The sequence below is a fragment of the Gymnoscopelus microlampas genome, assembly GCF_963454915.1.
Source record: "Gymnoscopelus microlampas genome assembly, chromosome: 21".
In the NCBI taxonomy this organism is placed as follows: Eukaryota; Metazoa; Chordata; class Actinopteri; order Myctophiformes; family Myctophidae; genus Gymnoscopelus; species Gymnoscopelus microlampas.
Window position 1 is genome coordinate 26804098 of NC_139958.1, and position 21625 is coordinate 26825722.

General features: G+C 39.4%; 2 protein-coding genes across 4 annotated transcripts; both read left to right on the forward strand.

Annotated features, from left to right (window-relative positions):
* Positions 1-257: 257 nt before the first annotated feature.
* Positions 258-4495, forward strand: pus1 (pseudouridine synthase 1). 3 transcript variants are annotated; one of them, XM_084046230.1, is made up of 7 exons: positions 258-414; positions 1034-1146; positions 1612-1850; positions 2182-2319; positions 3229-3331; positions 3526-4226; positions 4310-4495. In XM_084046230.1, the coding sequence occupies exons 2-7, from the start codon at positions 1080-1082 to the stop codon at positions 4340-4342; spliced, it is 1281 nt and encodes a 426-aa protein (XP_083902356.1). In that variant the 5' UTR covers positions 258-414; positions 1034-1079; the 3' UTR covers positions 4343-4495. The 3 variants fall into 3 exon arrangements, with proteins under 3 accessions (XP_083902356.1, XP_083902357.1, XP_083902355.1); XM_084046231.1 differs by lacking the exon at positions 1034-1146; XM_084046229.1 differs by lacking the exon at positions 258-414 and having other exon boundaries at positions 715-1146.
* A 2041-nt stretch (positions 4496-6536) lies between these two features.
* noc4l (nucleolar complex associated 4 homolog) lies at positions 6537-17178 on the forward strand (the record flags this gene model as incomplete). Its single annotated transcript, XM_084046297.1, has 15 exons — positions 6537-6689; positions 6980-7100; positions 9151-9257; positions 9896-10003; positions 10598-10747; positions 10909-11011; positions 11630-11664; positions 11760-11810; positions 12043-12154; positions 12367-12427; positions 12844-12954; positions 13119-13282; positions 15155-15237; positions 15932-16045; positions 16165-17178. The coding sequence occupies 15 exons, from the start codon at positions 6537-6539 to the stop codon at positions 16282-16284; spliced, it is 1593 nt and encodes a 530-aa protein (XP_083902423.1). The 3' UTR covers positions 16285-17178.
* Between the last annotated feature and the right edge of the window lie 4447 nt (positions 17179-21625).

Consider the following 21625-nt stretch of genomic DNA (forward strand, 5'->3'; position numbering starts at 1 on the left):
TTCTTAAAAAAAAGTATGCAACTGGGGGAGCATGCTTACAATATTTACTCTTAAATATACTATAAATATACTCAGGACCTCCCTCACCGTCACCTTGTACCTTGTACTCTACTACCCTCTAGTGGTTACACAGAGCTACTACTTCAGACAACCAGACCCGGTCGATTTGGGTCCAGCTGTCTCAAATTCGCGGCTGGTCGAGTTGTCTTGGGTTGACATGTCTGGTGACCCTATCATAAATGTTTAGCAACAACTATGGCAACAACTACAACAACATATCAGCAGACAGCGACCAGACCCCCGTCAATTATGCTTCTATTAAACACATGTAGAATGTAGTTATTTGTGGAAACCGTCCAATAAATACGGTTTTAACTGCTGTAGCCTACACCTTGACTGGGATAACAGCAACATGTATGTGTAGTTCCTCTCAGAGCCTCTGGTTGGTTCCTCTGCTCTGGCTGGCCACAGCATAGATATATCTATGGGCCACAGTACATTAGTAGTGCATAACGAATATCCGATTGTGCAGGTGCGCTTTGTTGTTTAGTGGTATTATGCTGTAGTACGCTATATGTGATTCACCCGGGTCAACCTCGGTAGAGAGAAAACGGCTTGCCATACTCGCGTCTGTCTCCAGCTCGGAATGACGCTTGGATCATACCATAGGATTAACCTCGCATCACCAGTCTTTCCACCTCGGAGGAAATACCATAGGATAATCATACCAGCCAGGGCAGGCAGTCGCGCGATATTTGCACAAGAAGGTCAAAGTTGACTATGACCATGTGTATGTTGTTCATCCTGCCGTGCCTCATACTATACGGTTCCTTCCTAACGCAATCGTTTTTTTGCGTCAAACAGAACGATTCGTTGTGTTTGTTTGGCCAATTTGCCCTGGATGTATGTGTGAATAAGTCAACTGCGCGTCTTTAGTTTACTGGTAGCCGTATGTATTGTTTTTTCGGCAAAGGATTATTTTTTTCCTTTTTTGTAAAGCTAAGCCAGTCTTTGCATCTTTCCGTTTTTTAAGATCTCCTGTTTGGAGAATGGTTGTCATTGCAATGACTTAGTGAGAAATGCTCAAGTTTCGACCGCTATTAAGTGCCTTATTTAAACCACGACTGTTGACTTTAAAAACCAACGGTAAGCTGACTTAGCCAGTATGATTAATGCATGAATAAATGCGTCTATACGTATTGATAATCTGTTGCATCATGCATGTTATTGTTGGTAGGCATAGCCTGACCATTTGGTCATAATAATGCTTCCTGATGTTAGCTACTTTGAAAAATATGGTCTCCTAGTTCTGGTCCATAACGTTAGCACTATGGGCCAGAGCTAGTCAAGCTCTTGCCAAAATAACTATTGGTTGATTGATTACTTTATTAACAGTTTGTAAAAAAGGTACAGTGGTACAGATTTATACAAGGATGCTTAAAGGATAACCCCAAAAAGTCCAGGGCTGTGTATTCAGTTCATCGAGACTAGCTTGGGTCCATAGCGTTGGGAGTATGGACCAGAGCTACAAAATAGCATGCTTGTGGCATTTCTATGCATCCAGCGTTTTAAATGGTCATATGTGATTGAAGGCATGCATACTTTTCACAGGTTGCTTTTGTAGTAACACTGACACACCTTGGATGATGATGAGTGAGGAGTCTGGAATTACGCAGACCATGAAGCCACCCAAAAGAGCCCATGAAAAAAGTATGGACTCTGCTGAGAATGAGCATGCCACCAAAAGATGCAAGGCAGAAGCGGAGAACACTGATGATGAGAAGAAATATCCCAAAAAGAAAGTGGTTCTCCTTTTGGCATACTCTGGAAAGGGCTACTACGGTATGCAGGTACGTACCCAAACTTAACCAAGTTGGCACCAAATTACTTAAGTGAATTAACCACTTAAACCCCATATGGTTTACCGGAGTCCCTCAGGGCTCTATACAGCGTGACGCGTTGTGAGCTTGTCGATCTGCTATTTTCAGCGAAAGCTTTCCCCACAATACGGATGCTGGGGTTTAAGTGGTTAAATCAGTCTCTCTACAGGGTAAAGTCCCAGTATAACCAAATGGACTATTGTCATATTTGTTACATTTTGGACTCTTTGTAGTTAAATTAACGCTAAGGATTTCATTGTGTACCTAAGCATATAAACCATTTCTCCTTTGAACGTTACAGAGAAACACTGGGAGCATACAGTTTCGAACTATTGAAGATGACCTGGTCCTTGCACTTATTAAGTCGGGCTGCATTCCTGAGAATCATGGCGATGATATGAAGAAAATGTCTTTCCAAAGATGTGCCAGAACAGATAAGGTAAGAGCACAGGAAATGCAAGAGAATTAGATTTATACCAAATCCTTTGCATCCAGTATTTATAAAAACAACAGTCACTCTTAAACACCTAACGTAAACAAAATAATCAAAAATACCCGATCTACAAACTTACAACGCATTGCAACATGTGAGCTTGTAGATCAGCTATTTATTTTGCTACTTTTGTGTGACACTTAAGCATAACAAAGTAGGTAGTTAATTTACAAGAGCATTATAATAAAAGGAAATGCAAGGTTTCAGCCTGACATCAACAATATAACATTGCCAAATGTTTGCTTATTAATGTAGAAAAATGTGGGTAGTTGAGGATAAGATCTAGCAAATTGTTCCTTGGTTGCTGCTGTGAATTTCATTATTTTATTGGTTTGCTCTGGAGCAAGCATGATGCCAGCCCTAGAATGGCTGTGGTATTAAATACATTTCATGTACTAAATACAAAGCAATAGAACTCTCCCATGAGGAGGGAGTCATTGCGGCGGCATTCTAATTTATAGTGCTCTGTGTCTACTCACACAATAATACATTTTTGCGGCTTGGGGTCAGCTCTTGTCACCTAATTTAATCCATTTAAAAGTTGTGGCAGAAAACTTGTACTTTTTAGTAAAATATCTCTCACTTTTCCGCAAACTTCACGTGGACAGCATTGTAGTCTGTACACGACGGGTAGCATTCTCAACAGCACTGATCACACATTATTGACCGGTATTATTGAAAGTTGAGGTCTGTTGGTACTGGGTAATTAATCACAGGGGTAGGGCCAGCAGGGGGGGGGGGGTATTGGGATTTGCCCCCTAGATCTTATAAGTTCAATTTACTTAATTTAATGTATATTTATTTCAATACACAGTATGACAGACACAAATACAATGCATTCTTATTTGTTTTCAGGGTGTGTCTGCAGCTGGCCAAGTGGTGTCTCTCAAGCTGTGGTTGAAAGAAGACATTGATAAAAAGATCAATGAGCATCTGCCACCACAGATTCAAGTCCTTGGTAAGTCATCATTCCCATATTTGTACTTTTCATTAAATTATATTATCACTAACTTGTCGAAGATTTTCTAATATTGATATGCAATTCTGCCTAAAACTTTGGACTTCACTGGCCAAATGTGGAGATGAGCTATGTGGGTAAAAAGTGTACGTTCCGATTTCTCCCAGATTGAACTTTTACTTTTGTTTTCACAGGATTTAAGCGAGTGACCCAGGGCTTCAATTCCAAAAACAATTGTGATGCTCGCACATACTCCTACATGCTTCCCGCGGTGGCATTTGCCCCGAAGGACTATGATGTCCAAAATTCTGCTGCCTTCCGCCTGGAACCAGAGACACTTCAGAGGGTTAACCGTCTCTTTGCACTCTACAAGGGCACTCATAACTTCCACAATTTCACCTCTCAGAAAGGCCCGAAAGACCCCAGCGCCCGCCGTTACATCACTGAGATGTCCTGTGGACAGCCATTCATCCGTAGCGGTGCTGAATTCACTGTGATTGTGGTACGAGGCCAGAGCTTCATGCTGCATCAGATTCGCAAGATGATAGGCCTCGTCATTGCTGTGATCAAGGGCTACGCAAAGGAGGATGTGATGGAGCGGAGCTGGGGTGAGGATAAGGTCGATGTTCCCAAGGCTCCTGGGTTGGGCCTGGTTCTGGAAAAGGTACATTTTGACAGGTACAACAAACGCTTTGGAGGGGATGGCCTTCATGAGCGCCTTGAATGGAACCAAGAGGAAGAGGCAATTAAGACCTTCAAGGAGGACCACATCTATCCTAGTATTGTGGAGACGGAATGCCAGGAAGGCTCCATGGTTAGCTGGATGGCCACACTTCCTTGCCATGACTTTGAGGCTACTTCTACGCATTCGCAGGAAGATAAGGACCAGAAACAGGTATGTGCGATGTTGTAGTAGTTATGGTGTTTTTCTTTTTTTTCTCTCTTTATATATTTTCTCACAGTTTCTTCTCTTTTCAGGATGATGAAGATGAGGGTAATGGATCAGATTAGGTCTCCTCCTGATTCGAAGATCAGCATTCTTTTGCCACTGACTTTTTCTGTATCAAGTTATTGTCAAGAATGACAATTTTGTGCATTGACATGGTATAACAACATTTTGGTTATCTTATGCAATTATTATTAAAATACAATGCCCTCCTAAAAGCCTCTCTCTGACTTTTGCTGTGCCCTGGTTGTGTGTGTCTAGTCTAATTGTCCTGCATAATGAACATGTTAATTCTGACCTATTGAGAATGATCTAATTCTGTTTAGTGTAATAACGTTGGTTCTTAATTTAACCATACTAATCAAATTTAGACTTTCTACATATTCCTAAATGATTGTGAGAGCTCTGTACTCTGATTTATTCCATTTTCACTTGCTTGTGACTGGCCACAGTAGTTACTCAATTTGGACTCTTATTTATAATCCCACAATGTGCCTTTATTATGGGCTGTGTCTCAGGTCCTTATTCTGCTCTCTCCTAGCTCTATCCTCACTCACTCCTACAAGGGTTAAGAAAGGACAAAATTCGAGAGCTTATAGATTTGAGCACTCGTAAAATGCAATCTACGTCTAATCTCTATGTGTAAATTGACATTTTGAAGTTGATTTTAACAATTGTTGTGAAACTATCGATCTACACGTGCATGAATGTTTTCTGTGACAATTTTTTTTTCTTTTCTCACTTCAAATGTGTGTGTGGATTACAGGTTACACGTTCCAATTTCAGTGAGTTTGAGTGCTCAAATCAAATCAGCTCTTGAATTTTGGACATATCTACATGTATTTTCCTTCTTTACATAACCATTGTAGGAGTGAGGATAGATGAGCTAGGACAGAGCAGAATAAAGACCTGAGATACAGAATTACTGACTGTTAATGTATCAAAGGTGTCTACTGTATATAATGTCTGTATCATGACTGTTAGGGGCGCCCGCAGTATGGTATGGCTGGGAACAATAGAGTCAGGGTGCTATTTGCTTTGCAGTTTGCTGATCCGACTGTTGGTCCACACAAGTGCTTCCGCTTTAAGTCTTTGCACGATCCGGTCTGGGTCTAGAGGCCACACCGGCCATATTTGATTTGATAATTACATTTACTTTATAAATGGGGCCAAATACAAATAACATTTAAGGCCTAATATTTATACAGTTGCTACAAAACCTGTGGATAGCCAGTCATTATGTGCATAAAGAGGTTGAAGGGTAAATTTAGGAGATACGGGTCTAGTGGGCACCTCAATGTTAAATTGCGTGTTTTTTCCAAAATGGTCGGAAACACTATCAAGTAGGCTACATGATTTGAACATACATGGTGCATCATTATCAGACCTCAATTTACCCTTCAACTTCTTGTTTATCCCCAAAATAACTGGCTATCACAGGTTTTGTAGCAATTTGTAGTATTTCTAGAAATATTGGGCCTTAAATATAATTTGAATACATTATTTATTTGGCCTCTCCTTTGTAAAATATAAAACCAAATATAAAATGCATATATATTTTTATTTTATCTGATAATGATGTACCATGCATGTTCAAATCATATATACTTTACATTATTTCTGACCATTTACACACATATTCATATACATACATATATATGTATTGTATACATATTCATATATTATATTTATATTATTATTACATATTTTGACAATTCTAAAAATGTAACATTGAGGTGCCAACAATGTTTAGGTGCCCACTCGACCTGTATCCATTTCATCCCCCACCACATCTAGGGGCACATACTAGGGCAGGACAGTACTGTATTGTCTGCCCTGGTCTCGGGGGGTCTGGTGCTGGTGACCACTGACCAGGATACCGGTGGTGAACATAGGTGGTGACTGACTCAAGCCCCCAGGCAGAACCACAGTAGAACAGTGAAGCGACTGTCGCCTGGTGGTCAAAGCTGGGATAGCAACACTTCTAGGTATTATAACTATGTCGTGACTATATGACTACTGACTGACTTTGGACTGGTCTTCTGGGCTGGCTTCTTTTCTCAAGGGATACAGGATTGTTTAATAGGATAATTATAAATAATGTTGTTCACTCAAGGTGTGTGTGACTGTGAGAGGGAATTAGATATCACTTTTTTTCTGATCCTCACCCGGGGCAGAAGGTGGCGGTAATGCACCAATACGCTGGATGCCAATCCCCTGTGCGTAAAATGAGAAGAAGGTCTCCGTACTTCTAAAAACATGGCGCCGACCAAGAAACGCAACGTGAGTTCTGAGAGAACGCCAGAAGATGCCCCCAAAAGACACAAAACTGACCTGGACAGCAAAGTCGTACGGATTGTTGACAGCAGAAAACATGCCAATGACGTTTTTGATGTTCTTGAGTGCCTCCAGGTATGGGAATTCACAATAATACCTGTTGTTGTGTCCCATGAATCATGCCAAGGAAAGCGGACGGCCAGTGTTGCCATGTCGGCGTATTATAAGCTACTTTGGGCTTGTTTTTCTGTACAGTTGCTTGTAAATATTGGTTAGTTGCGGGTTGCGTTTTTTTGTGCTTGTTTCTAAAGTGCAGTTGCTTATTTGGGGCTTGTTTCCTAATGCTGTTAAACCACTCTTGAAAGGATCTACTTACCCAACATTGGCAAATTGTGGTTTGTTATTAATATCATCTTGGTTTTCAGACCGAGAAAGAGAAGAATGTCATCGACGCCATCAGTGCGTGTAGCAAATTGTTCTGCACTTTGTTGGAGAGAAGAGACTTGTTTGTAGGAAAACTTCCCAGTGAAGAGGAGACCTTGGCTGGTCAGTTCTGACACACACACACACACACACACACACACACACACACACACACACAGGTAAACAATGTGAGCACCTCAGTGTTGAATTGGCTACTCCCCCTCCCCCCAAATAATGTGAAGTATACATGATTTGAACATCCTTATCAGAGCTAAATTTACCCTTCAACTTATTGTTTATGCCATAATAACTGGCTATCAACAGGTTTTGTGGTAATTGTAGAAATATTAGGCCTTAAAATTGCATAAAAATGTTACATAATATGAAAATGGTGCTCATCATGGTGCCCACTCTTCCGGTTACCCACTGAAGAGCTTATATTATAGATGAGCCATTTACCAATTTTGAGTTACTGGGAAGTAACCATGTACATTTACTCAACTACGGTACTTAGTAGTTTGACTTTATGAGTATCATGGCAGAATATTGTATTTTGAACTTTACTACAATTAGTTACTTTGCAGATTGATATGATTATTAACTGGTAATTTATCATGTGATAAGGCAGGGGTTTCTCAAAGTGGGTGCTGTGACCCAAGTCCAGGGGTGCCGCAGAATACTTTGATAATATTTGGAATTTATCACCCACTATACTTGATTTGCTTGGTCCGCTCTTTTTACATCTACACTATATCGCTTCACCAAAAATAGCCGATCTACAAACTCACAACGCGCCACAAAGTGGCGCGTTGTGAGCTTGTAGATCGGCTATTTTTGGTGAACGTTACCACAAGATTAGAGATGGGGTTCAAGTGAATATTTTCAATCTGTCCTAATGGAAACTGACATTCTCTCAAGTTGTCCTTGTGACATACTGTATCTTAGGAGGACAGAATTAAATGTTTACGTCCCGTAATATGACATAAGTGTAAGGTGCCATAAAATGTCATTCAGGGGTGCCATGGATGAAAAAAAATATTTACAGGGGTGCCCTGAGCCAAAAAAGTTTGACAACGACTGTGTTAAGGTACACTCTACACACCAGCAGCACATGAAGTAATTACAATTTACCATGAGCAATATTAAACTGAACACATCACTAACCACAATGATTGTGAAATTGGCCATTCTGCATAATGAGTACTTGTATGTTTGTAGTCTACTGTAAGTATCATGCTATTGTTGCTAATACTTTTGTACTTTTACTCAAGGAAGATTTTGAAATACTTTTCTTTCTTATAAAAGCATTTCTACATTGTGGTATTGCTACTTTTATTTTAAAGCTGCGTAACTTTCCTCTTCTACCCCGGATTTGGTCATTATTGAAAAATAAATCCCGACAGGGTGATTATTCACCGACGCGGAGGTGAATAATCACCCTGAACTAGAAGAATCATCCCTCTTATTACCCTAAAAGTAACAACAACAAAAAGTATTTTCTTGCTTACGGCAATGAAAGTATTCCATAAGTGTTGTGCTGGGTGGACAGGACACGGTCGCCTCGGAAAACAAGGAAGTGTAGTTGATCAAATAGAATACATTTTTGGTTATTGCATTGTCTATTTATCGCTTCAAATGTTTTCAAGAACATTCTTGAGAGCAATGTTTAGCTGTAAATGACATTGTGTGTTTGTTTACATGGCTGTCATGTTGGATACAGCATAAAATCAAGCGGCGCAGGTTGATATGAGCAGGTGCTCTGAGTCTTTGATTAGACAGTGGTCTGTAATAGAGCTCATCGGTCATTATCCAAAAATAACACACCGCTGATTCAGCGATTGACCTATCAGAATCAAGCATTCAACCAAGCCGTGTAATAAATTGTATTAACATACTCTACCATACAGATCGAACAAAATTACATTTTATTCATAAAGAAAAAGTGACATAGTGCCGCTTTAAGTAAAACATCAAAGAGCAGTTGGATGTATGTACTGTATGTAACTTTTTTTTCCTGTACGTTGCTCAGCTCTACACAGTAAAATACTAATTTTAACTCCAATAAGTTAACTCCAATATATAATTTTGTACACTCTTAGTTTGAACTGGATAAATTCACGTTTTTTTCTCCATGTTAAGTTACCTTTTGTGTGTGTGTGTGTGTGTGTGTTAGACAAACATAGTGCAGAGGATATGTATCGCATGTTCATGCGTCATCGTTACAACAGTTGTGTGGAGATGCTGCTGGACCACCTCCATCACAACTCTCACCAAATCAAGGTAAGTTGACTGCACAGTAAAATCCTGTGTTTGATTTAACTCGGCGAGTGTACAAGTGTAACCAAATGTACCTGTCCATTTAGTTACATTTGTACAATGTAAAGGCCCCATGTACTGTACTTACTTTGTTTGATTGTCTTAAAATGCAGCGACTGTGTGTTGGGACAGTTGACTTTGCAGACTGTTTTTGAACCTACTGTCAACACTGTTTAGATTTTCTAACAAAGTTTGTTATCATGAGTCGAGTCTGACCCCGATTTTGGAGAGCTATATACCACTGATTACCAATATTACAAAATATTCTATGAATCAATTTGATAAAAAATATGCATTTGAAACTAAATTAAAGTTTATGAAAAAACATTTTATAAAAATAAACACCTAACTTTGTATTTAACCACTTAAGCCCTATTCAAAACAAACTCACAGCACATTGGATTGCAACATAACCAACATAGGGTCGCCAGTTTTAAAGTGGTAATAAATTGCGACACATCGGCTACATAATTGCAGATCCCGGTGTTGTCAAAAAAGTCAAATAATGACCGACGTACTGTATATATCGGCCAAACATATGTATTGGTCTGGCTGTCTTAATGAGTTGCACTGGCGTGATCATGCTGATTGTTTTGCTACAGGAGAATGCCCTTTGTGCCCTGATGAAGTTTGCTGCTGCAGTTGGGCAGTACCCCCTTGAGGATCTGGACTGGAGTGAGCATTACAGCTTCCCAAGGGAACTTATTCAGGTAGGATTTTTCTTCAGGTATTGTGGCTGTAACTACAGCCGACTGATGCCACATTTTTGGGTATGATGCCGATCCTGATTTTGGAGAGTCCAAGACTACCGATGTTTTGACCGAGATTTGGTCAAAACAAAAAAAGAAAAGAGTGCAAAATCTTGAAATCAATTTGATAAACATTATATCAACACCTTAACTGAACTTCACTTTATTTCAAACATTCCAAAATGCCGATCTGCAAGCACACAATGCAAAGCCATGCACTGAGCCAAAATTGAGGCCAAAAGTAAGTTGCAGAGACAAAATTGAGTCATTGATATTCTTCTTGCACTAATGTCATGACCAGCTGCTGTGCTTGCTCATGCACCTTATTTCTAAACCTCATGTACATACTGTTTGGATGGATATGCTATGTGTAAATATGTAGATACCTTGTTGTCTCTTTTTTTATTCTTTCTTTTTTTCCTTCCCTTGCCCCCCCCCCCCAACAAAATACAGCCAAATACACTGAAACGTTTCTTGAATGTGGCCAATTCAGTATCTTACTAGTGTAAGATATTCACTGTAGCATCTGATACTTATGATGTATTTCATGGCCAGGGTGTGGTGGAGAGGCTGCTGTCTAAAACAGAGGACAACTCCTTGCTCATCTCCAGGTTCCGAGAGTTCCTGGAAATGGAAGATGTACGCTATTATGTCATGAGCTCTCTCCGTGAGAATATAGCCCTGGTCATGGACAAAAACAAAGGGGTGAGGGTACTCTTCCAGGGCAGTGGAATTTCATCTCTTTGTATGTATCGTGCTGGATCAATACTATGGAATAATTTGTAAATCAAAGATTTACGTCTCAGTCAAGTTGCAGTTTTACTGTACAATGAATGAATGTTGTTGCACTTCCTTGTTACACCCAGGCACTGATGCCCATATACCAGAGCAACGTGTTCACCTTACTTTCAAACATCAACATGCCCAACCAGGAGGCTGAGTTGACCAACTTCTTGGTCAAACAGGAAGGTTAGATCTATGTGCCATTTTTAAACTTACAATTACATTTAACCTGTTAAGGCCTGAGGTTCCGATTCTACAAAATATCTTCTAAATCCTAACAGTTTTTTTGAAAAAAACTTATGTTGCTATAATCAGTGGTTCTTAAACTTTTTCATGTCAAGGACCCCAAAATGTATATGTATTTGGCCGCGGACCCCCATCTCAAAATATGTTGTTCCAGGGACCCCCCAGAAGCAAAGATTTGAGTTACAAATGTTCCCTTTAAAATATATATATATTCAAAGATTTGCACAAATGTTCTCGATTTTTCTAAAATAGCAGATCTACAAGCTCGTAGCGCGTCACTCGGTGCCGTGCTATGAGCTTGTGGATCTGCTATTTTTCAATAGCCAAAGTATAAAATAATGCTTTTTTTTTAGCTCAAATCTAAAAATGCGTTTCAGGTCTTAATGGGTTAAAGAAACCTTATCTGTACAGTATACATGTTTCATGAATATATATATATATATACTCCATGGATAGCAGAAGTAGGGAAGTGGTAGCAATTTTAATGTTGTGTGGCTACTATATGGGTACTATTACAATTTTGTATTTTGTTTAAAACTATTTCATTTGTTATTTCAGCAAAGCACAAAGATTGGAAAGCGGCTAAATTGAATGTAAGTAGTATTACTGTACCTTTCTACTCAATGTTTTTTTTTTCATACAACTAAAGCATTATGTAATGAAGGTTTTAATCATTTTCTCATCTTAGGAGCATAAGCGTGCATTTGAAAAGATGTGGCTTGGCTTTCTCAAGTACAAGGTACAAACAACAGTATTTGATTTAACTTGTGTTGCTTCTCTATACATGTTTAACAATGTAGCGACCATATTCACATGGAGGCCATATTGCTCAAGTTTCATACTGGGGCAGGGTGGAGTTTCCCACTTCCTGAGTATGATGTTCGAACAAAATAGCCCTCCATGTTAATATGGTCAATGGCCATGAGCTGGTTTTTCTAATTTGCTCGTATATGTACCTGTGTTTATTACAGTTGCCAAACAGCATGTACAAAAAGATTCTTGTGATCCTCCATGACTCCATCCTGCCTCATATGAGCAAGCCCACTCTGATGATTGACTTTTTGAGTGCTGCCTATGAAGTCGGTACGTTGATGAAATTGGTACATGTGGTGATAATCAGAAGGTGGGGTTTCCCACCCACCTGAGTATGAAGACTATGGTCAATAGTTGCCTCTGCAGTGTTTTGAAGATTATATTAAAAAAATACCACTTTGGAATGCCTTATAGCTAGATTTGTTCCGAATTGCATTTGAGATTTTGATTCCATAAATGCATTATGTTTTCTCACTTTTCAGGAGGAGCAATTAGTTTGCTGGCACTCAATGGGTTGTTTGTCCTTATGCATCAACACAACCTGTGAGTATCTCATACTGTGCAATAGGAGAGATAATAATACATAATCTATATAGGCTATAAATTGGTAAAATTCCAGGACAAAATATGGTTGGATTTGGTCAGGATTGTATTGCGGATACAGCAGACTGTTAACAATGTTTTGATTAGCAGAAACAAGAAGTCTGAACAAAAGTTAGAATATAGTTTGCCAAAATGATTTAGTATGTTCAAAGTTTTCCACACATACTGCATAAAAACCTAATTTAAACTTGAATTGTACCATGGCCATAAAAGTTGTATTTGGATGAAACACCTTTTCCCCCCCCTTTTTTCTTTTTGGTGTGAAAACATGTATCATAGTCGTGTATTGTATTTTGATCATAATCAGCAAAACAAAAAATGTTTACCAGGAACAATGCCCCTTTTTGTGTCTGCAGTGATTATCCAGATTTCTACAAGAAGTTGTACAATCTGCTGGAGCCTTCTGTTTTACATGTGAAGTACAGAGCACGCTTCTTCCACTTAGCCAACCTCTTCCTCTCCTCCAGGTAAAGTTTAATCCTCTCCTAAAACATATTGGTACAGTTTTACCATCATTTATTCAGTATTACTCAATGCTTCCTGTTTTTCCAGCGGTAGCCGGTTGTTGATTTGGTACAGGTACCCTGGTTTATGACATGATGTGTGTGTGTGCATGCCTGTGATCCTCCAGTCATTTGCCGGTGTATCTGGTGGCAGCATTTGCCAAGCGCCTGGCCCGTCTGGCACTCACAGCACCCCCAACAGCCCTCCTGATGGTGTTGCCGTTCATCAACAACCTGATCCGTCGCCACCCATCTTGTAGAGTTCTCATTCACCGGCCTAGTGCTGCAGATGGTGGGTGTCAGCCTAGGCATAGTTATAATCTGGCAGGCTTGTTTTGGTAACTCTAACCCATTCACACATCCCTGAATGTCCATAATTGTTTATGGCATAATAACTTTGCTTGAGAATGCATTGCAAAAATGGATTTTGAAACGGTGCCTGTGAACATTAATTTCTAACACATAGTCTACAATTACCTTACACTCAAACGCATTGAATTTGAAAACAAATCACATGTCAAATAAATTCATTATTAATATAGAATATTATTAATATAAAAAATAAAGACAATCTATTTAAATAGATTTACTAAGGCTTTGCCTTTGTTAAACCTTAACCTGCACTATGTAACTTCCCTCTTCTACCCTGAATTTGAACCCGGTTTCCTGCGCAAGTGCTTACATTTTTACCATTGAGCTAATAGAGCCTGCCTGCTTACTCGGGGGATAAATAAATATCGAATATTGAATATTCGTGTCAGATCCTGTGTCTAGGTGAGACATGACCTTTGACACAATCTAAATGACTCAATAGAAGAGTAGGGAGACAAAAGTTACATAGTGCTGCATTAATAGCTTGCTATTTACATTAGAATTACATTCTCAGGCTGAACTTATGCTCTCTGTGTACATTCATAATATCCCCTACTGTTGAAAAAGCTTGTGACAAAAAACCAACCCTGGGAGGTGGCTGGTATGGAGAGATCTGCTTTTGCTAGAGGGCAAAGCAGTGGGTACTGCTAAGCAATTTCGTTCAAGCAAACTCAAGAGTAGCACAATGATTTTCATCACACCGATTTGATTGTAATATATTTGTCTCGATAATTAATTTAATGATGCATCAGACAGATGCATCATTAAATCCCTACTGTAACTCAATGGGGAGATTATTTTGTATTACTCAAAGGAGCAACTATTGAATGTATCTTGCCAATATTTGGAGTTCTATCATGGCAAGATAACCACACAAACCAAACGGATCAACCTGTACCATGTTTTTCATGCATGCCTTGTGCCAAATAGAACAGATATACAAGCTAACAATGCCTTGTGATGAAGTGTTGTTGGAGTATAAATTAGACTGCAGGTGTTGCAATTTTGTACTGAATGATGAGGCATTTTTCAGTAATCGATGGTATCTAAGCAGTTCGGTCAGTGCCATAATAGTAGGTAGTAGTACCCAGCCCTACACCAATGTAGAACTAACAAAACAAATTGTAAATGTAGGCTACACAATTGCACCTAATTCTTATTCAGATAAAAGAGTAGAAGCACAGCTCTTGAGCACATCGGGTGCCATGGAAATTATCCTGAAACTAACTTTTCAGCCGTGCTAGATTTCTCCATGTACTTTCCCATGTTGTAATTATTCCTATGACTGACACGTACAGACTGCAAAGAGAGGAAACAAGCTGGACAGGTTGTGAATCTTTTTTAGTTTTTAGCCAGCAGTTTGACACCCCCTGCCTTACACCATACATGCACCGACATCTACACATGCACAATGCAAAACTCTCACATAGGACCCACCAATGCCATGCCCTGTCTTACTAATGACCCTTGGTCAGGAGGTCCTATAGTTATTTATAGGCATATAACGATTTATCGTAAATCGATTAAAATCGATTCAAGCTGGTGACAATTTAAATCGATTTAATAAAAAAAGAAAATGCAGGATCTTTGTAATAGAATTGATAAAGAAGTTGTCATTTCCTACTGTATGATAAAAGAAAACAGTATTGTAAAAAATAGAATTTCGAGAAAATCGATTTTTCGGTCATTTGTCTGGAAACAAATCGTTGAAAAAATCGTGAAAAATTGTATCGTGAACCTAGTATTGTGACATGCCTAGTTATTCATCAGAGTCATAATGTATGCTTGACAGAGCCTTGTGAAGACCCATATCTGATGAATGAGGAGGATCCTGCCCAGAGCCATGCCTTGGAGAGCAGCCTTTGGGAGCTCAAGGTGTGTATTTATAGTTTTTAATTTTGTCGACTAAAACGATGACTAAAAATGTTCGACTACCTTTTTTCACTGACTAAGACAAAATAAAAAACCCCAGAAGCAAAGATTTGAGTATTCGCTTTAAAAGAATATATATTCAAAGATTTGCACACATTTTCACGATTTTTCAAAAATAGCAGATCTACAAGCTCGTAGTGCGGCACTCGGTGCCGCGCTATGAGCTTGTAGATCAGCTATTTTTGAATAGCCAAAGTGTAAAATAATGCTTTTTAGCTCAAATAAAAAATTAACGACCAACGACTTGCTCCCAATCACGGGCTGTTTGGACAATGATGTGACCATGTGCATATCATATTGGATAAAGAAAATCTTCTGCAGTTGGTATCTTATTATCTTATTTATGATTAAACTTAACCCATTCAATCCAGGAACGCATCTACAAATGTCTTCTAAATCCTAACTGGTTTCTGAAAAACGTATGTTGCTATAATATCAGTGGTGCTCAAACTTTTTCATGTCCAAGGATCCCCAATATTATATGTATTTGGACCCGCGGACCCCCATCGCAAACTATTTTGTTACAGGGACCCCCCCCCTAGAAGCAAAGATTGCTATTTTTTGAATAGCCAAAGAAATCTGAAAATGACACTGATGCGTTTCGTGTCTTCTTGCCATGTGGTTTTCCGCCTTTCAGACCCTGCAGAAGCATTATCACCCAGATGTGGCCGCGGCTGCCACAACGATCAACACGCCCCTGTCGGAGCTAGAGGATGACATCAACGAGCTGCTGGAGCTAACAAACTATGAGGTGATGTGAAACCTGAAGGCTGAGACGATTTAATCAGCCTATCACAACAGCAAACATTATTTTCATCTTCTGTGGATTGTGAATTTATTTGGTTACCATGTGTTTTTTTTGATCCCCAGCTAATGGAACGGGACCTGAAGCAGAATGACACCAAGGGCGTGCCGCTGGAGTTTGACCCTGCCACTCACTTACTACAGGGAGGGGGAGCGGTGCTGGGCCAGCACTTTGGTCTTCTGTAGCAGTGGTTCTCAACCTGTGGGCCCACTGGTGGACCTTGAGGGGGTTCCAGGTGGTCCCCAGCTAAATGATGGAGAGTTGGTAACCAAATTGACCCTTATAGATATTTAACTCTTGAGAGCGTAAAATGAAACCAAATGTCCATTTGGTTTCATTTTACGCTCTCAAGAGTTAAATTATTGTTAAAACATCTGCATTACTTAATTAAAGAATTGTTATTTTGATCAACGTTTGCCTGTTATCTCTCCTATGGTACCAACATCAATACAGCATGGATTTGTGGACACAATCGTTAACAAAATCTCTCTTCAAAGTCTTGGGTCTGAGAGGCTAAATATCATCAAATGGTGGTCCGTGGCTCAAATGCCGAATAAATAATGGACCTTGATATGAAAAGGGTTGAAAACCACTGCTTTAGAGCAGTGATTCTCAACCTGTGGGCCAGGGCCCCAAAATAATTGGCAAAACACTACGATGTTGATATTAATATAAAAAAAAAGAGTGATTGCTTTAAACCTTGAAAAGGTTAGTATACTTAAAGTATACTAAGTTAGTTCCATTGATCCAAGCCGGAACACAATCGATTGATTGATCATTAAAATAAACATGCTCTGAAAATGCACACAGCCAAGCCATCTGACCACCTCGGCTGCAGTGTTAAGTGGTCAGATCAGATGACTGGGCCGCGGACGCTTTTGACATTTTCAAGTTGGCCCTGACCCAGAAAAGGTTGAGAACCACTGGTCTAGAGACGTCTTGATACCACATTTCTGTTTGTTGTAAATGGGTGTAGAGACTTGACCCTTGATGCTCACGCTTTAATATTGCATCCACAGTCCTTTATCATTTATCCTTTTTTACTTTGTTTTTGATTAATTGCATCTTATCAATAAAACTGTATAGAAAACAATTTTGCAACTTTTGTAAAGCCAATCCTATCAAGTTCACTAAGGAGACGATAAATGCAAGTCGAAGGGATATAAATAATATTTATGTTTTTTGTTTTCCCCTCACTGAATGTGTTTTATATCTTTGTGGTCCTCCTAGTCCTGCCCTGGCTACCACACAGGAGGGGAGCAGACATTCATAGTGCCTTCAAACATGAACAGAAGAAATGTCTTAACACTAAGCCATTCGTTCTCAATCCTTTCAGGCTGCGATAAAAAATCATATTTGAACAGGGGATCCCCCCCTCCCATCTGACAAGCACTTGGAATTGGTAAGAGTTGAGGCATTACATTTTGTATGACTGTTCCACAGATAAATATTGTGAAAGTAGCCGATCTACAAGCTCACAACATAAGGTGTTGCGAGCTTGTAGATCGGCTGATAAAAACAAAAACATCCATAAATTCAAGACTTCATGGGGTCATTGATAGAAAATAAGTATTTTTTGGAGTGAACTACCTTTAAGGGGGTTCCAAAATGTGTTAATACATTTAACCGCTTTATCCATATTATATACCTTATACGCTGGCTATTCAAAAATAGATACACAAGCTCACAGCGCATCACTTCATGTCGCGCTGCGAGCTTGTACATCTGCTATTGTTTTTTTAATTGAGAAATCTTGAAAGTGTCTTGTCAATAGAAACATTCAATGGACCAGATCTGTGGGGGGCACAGTGGAGTAACATTTTTTTGTCCTCCATCCGATTAAATATTTTATTTTCTGGCCAAAAAGTGTATTTTAGACGTGAGGTGGGGGCTCCCGAGTGTTCCCACTAAGGAAACGGCAACGGCTCGAAAGTAACATGGCGTTAAGGAGAATTCCTTCTAACGCTATGGACCAGAGCGAGGCTCCCAAGTAGGGATGCACCGATATATCGGCATCGCCAAAATATCGGACCGATATCAAAACAATATATCAGTTTTATCCGATATTTTATTTTATAATCTTTATGTTTGAATGTGAAGCTGAAAAAAGCCTTATGTGACGATAAAGGCTGCAGATACAATCAGCATTTTATGGAGAAGCTTTCAAAAGGGTCAACAAGTTGGAAATATGTTAAATAATAAATACTACATTTATATTGTAGGCCTTTATATCAGGTAATAAGAATGCACTAGTTTGTTAGAACTATTTGCACCCAGAATCACAGATACTGTATAATAAGAGTAAGGTAAACCCTACTGGAGACTTGTAATGCAATATCAGTATAGGTCAGTTTGTGCTTTCAAATGCATCCCTAGTCTCAGGCCCAATGCATATTAAAATCAAATCTTATGGGGGTCCCTGGCATATCTTTTCAATGGGGGTCTGTGGACTATTTATCAATTTGGGGGTCCTTGACATGAAAATATTTGAGAACCACTGGTATAGGCTACTATAGCTTGTGCTATTTTAATAAAAGACAGCCAGAGAATTACTTCATGATCATGCGTGTATATGCAAACATGAATCAGAACTGCAAAGATCCAGCTGTGCTTGATTTAGTACTAATAGTGTTAATTTTGACAGCAAAGTTTTATTTAGTTTTAATTTTAGTCTTTTGAATAAGATTCCATTTAGTTTTAGTCATATTTTAGTCATTTGAAATGTACAGTTGATTTAGTCGACTAAAATGTTATTTTGGCAGGCCTTGATGACATCGTAATGCCTGATTTATACTTAGCTGTATGCCGAAAATAGACGATCTATACAAGCTCACAACGGCTATTTTCGGAGTGTGACGCCCACATGCAGGATGCAGCCAAGCATAAAATGACTCGTCTTAGTTCTACTGGATCTCTTCTCCACTAGTCCCTCCCTAACATTCGTCTCGTTTTTATTTGTTGACAAAATTGTCAATATATTTAGTCATAGTTTTAGTCATCATAGGTTAGTTTTTATATAGTTTTCGTCATTGAAAAAGGTAGTTGATGAACATTTTTCGTCATAGTTTTAGTCGACAAAATTAACACTGCTTTCTACAGTCTGCTCAGTTTAAGCATGCCATATGGTCACACAGCAGGCAGACCTGGGTATAAAGCCTGCTTCATACTTCGTCGCATAACGGTGCAGCGCGTCAGAAACAGCAGAGCGACAAGCCCACAATGCAACGTGCTGTAGGTCTTGCAGGTTTTGTAGGTCTGCTATTTTCAATGCATGACACCGTTGTGCGACGAAGCATAAATTAGGCACGCCACGAGCATCATTTCAGAATCGTTATTCGAGTTATGTGCTGCAAAAGAGCAAAGTATTGTCACGAAAATGCCAGGAACAAACGTGCATACGAGCATATATTTGGATACAGACACACACACTGTGCATACCCACAGTGTGCATGCACACACATTTTCATATACACAAGCCATTTGGAACCATGGAAACTACTGAATCTGAAGTGGTATCTTGGGAGATGCCACACGTTCACATACCCACAAACACACAACTACAGAACTTTGGAATACACATGAAGATCAGCACATTTGTTTTTGGATCCTATCATAGGTGCCTTTTACAGTTCTTGCAGAAGATTACAAGAGCCAGCCATTTAAAGGTGTGAAACCGACAACTAAGGTACATTGTCATGAAGATGAGGGGAGCTGACGATACTCAATTAAATGGGTAAGAACAAAATAATTATCTTAGAAATGTAACCTAATTGTTTGAAATGTACTTGATTTATCCGATGTTTACCATATACCATTGATACAAAGATAAACGGAGGTAGCAGGCAGCAACAGTTTTTAGATGGCAATAATGCAACTGAAATAGAGTGGTACCACATCATCAGAGATGTATTTTTTTTTTTTTTTTTACTTTTATCCTCGTTTCTCAGTCCGTTGTCATGGATACACCATTTGTCAGTGATGACAAATAGTGAGTTATTTTTGTTAGACCATTTTTTTCCTCTTAAACTTAAAACATAGAAAATGTTTAAATGTGCCATGAACTCTTTATAAAGCTCTTGATATTGTTAAATATCCCAAGGTATCTATCTTATACAGTAAAAGTATTGCCTATTATGAATTAGATATTTATCATAAATCTGCCTGCCCAAGTCATGTTTGAGCTTGAGGACAGAGCTGTTCAGAACATTATGAATTTGTTCTCCATGTTGTACTGATCAACGAGGTGAAAGAAATGTCACTCACGCGCACGTACACACACAGAAAAGTTTCCATGCGTTATGTAAAATGAAAGGAGGTTCTGCACACTTGGATCAATGCAGCTTTCTTTAACCACTACGTGTTGTGTGAGCTTGTCGATCGGCTATTTTAAGCAAAAGCTTTCCCAACAATAGTAGAAAACAGAAAATACACTAGTATAGAGCCCTGAGGAACTACGGTTAAACATATTGGGCCCTATTTTCTGTGTCTTAAGTACCAGTCTTTGACTTCACTTAAGACCTGGTACTTAGGACACACAAAATAGGGCCCATTGGGTTTAAGTGGTTATTTAAAGTCAAGCTTTCAGTCTGATGATCTTCATCAGGGCAAAACTTTTGGTCAAACGACCTTCGAACGAAGGTCGCCTGACCAAAAGCTTGGCTTTTATTAAAGAAGCTTCTACTGAGCTTCTCCAAGTGCGCACCTCGGGGCGACTGATTGCCTCGTCACTCAAGGGTCCTTCTGGTCGATCGACACGGTCACAACTTTTTTTCTGTTCTGGCCCCACAGTGGTGGAATGAACTTCCCACTGATGTCAGGACAGCAGAGTCACTGCCCATCTTTCGCCGCAGGCTGAAAACCCACCTCTTCAGGAAACACTACCCTTCCTCTTTGTCTGGCTTACTTGTTGTTAACTATAGTTGTACGAACTCTTGTTTTATTGTTGTACTGTTTTATTGGATCTTGTTTAGTCGATACACTTTTTGTATTAGCTCGTGCTTATTTGATTTTGCTATTTTGTCTCATCTGTTTAAGAAAGTAGGTAGCTGATGTATAGCACTTTTACCTTAGCGCTAGGTATACTCTTGGTTGCTTGTTTTGCAGGAAATGCACTTAAGACTTCTGGTGATTAGTAGTTTCTCCTCCTTATTGTCTCCGCCAGGCCAAAGGCGTGGCCGAGACTAAGTTTTCGCCCCGTCCATGAGCAGCTAATCTCTGGCACTTTAGGACCGATAGGCGTGAAACTGCACGCATACTCCTAAGCCGGTGTTAGAGGCCAAGTAAAAACCTCTGCCCAATACTTCTCACATTGGCCTGTTACAGCACCGCCAATCTTTCTTTTTTTTGCGAAACACATTTCTAGTTATTTCTCCTACAGATTTTGTCAAAGCATCACGCAAATCGGTACACATGACCTCTGTCATGGGATCAAGACGGATCTGTTAGATTTTTCTTATTCCATCCTGATTGGCTAAGAATGGCTTCTAGAGTTTTGCAGGAGTGGCCCGTTTTGAACAAAATGCCTCA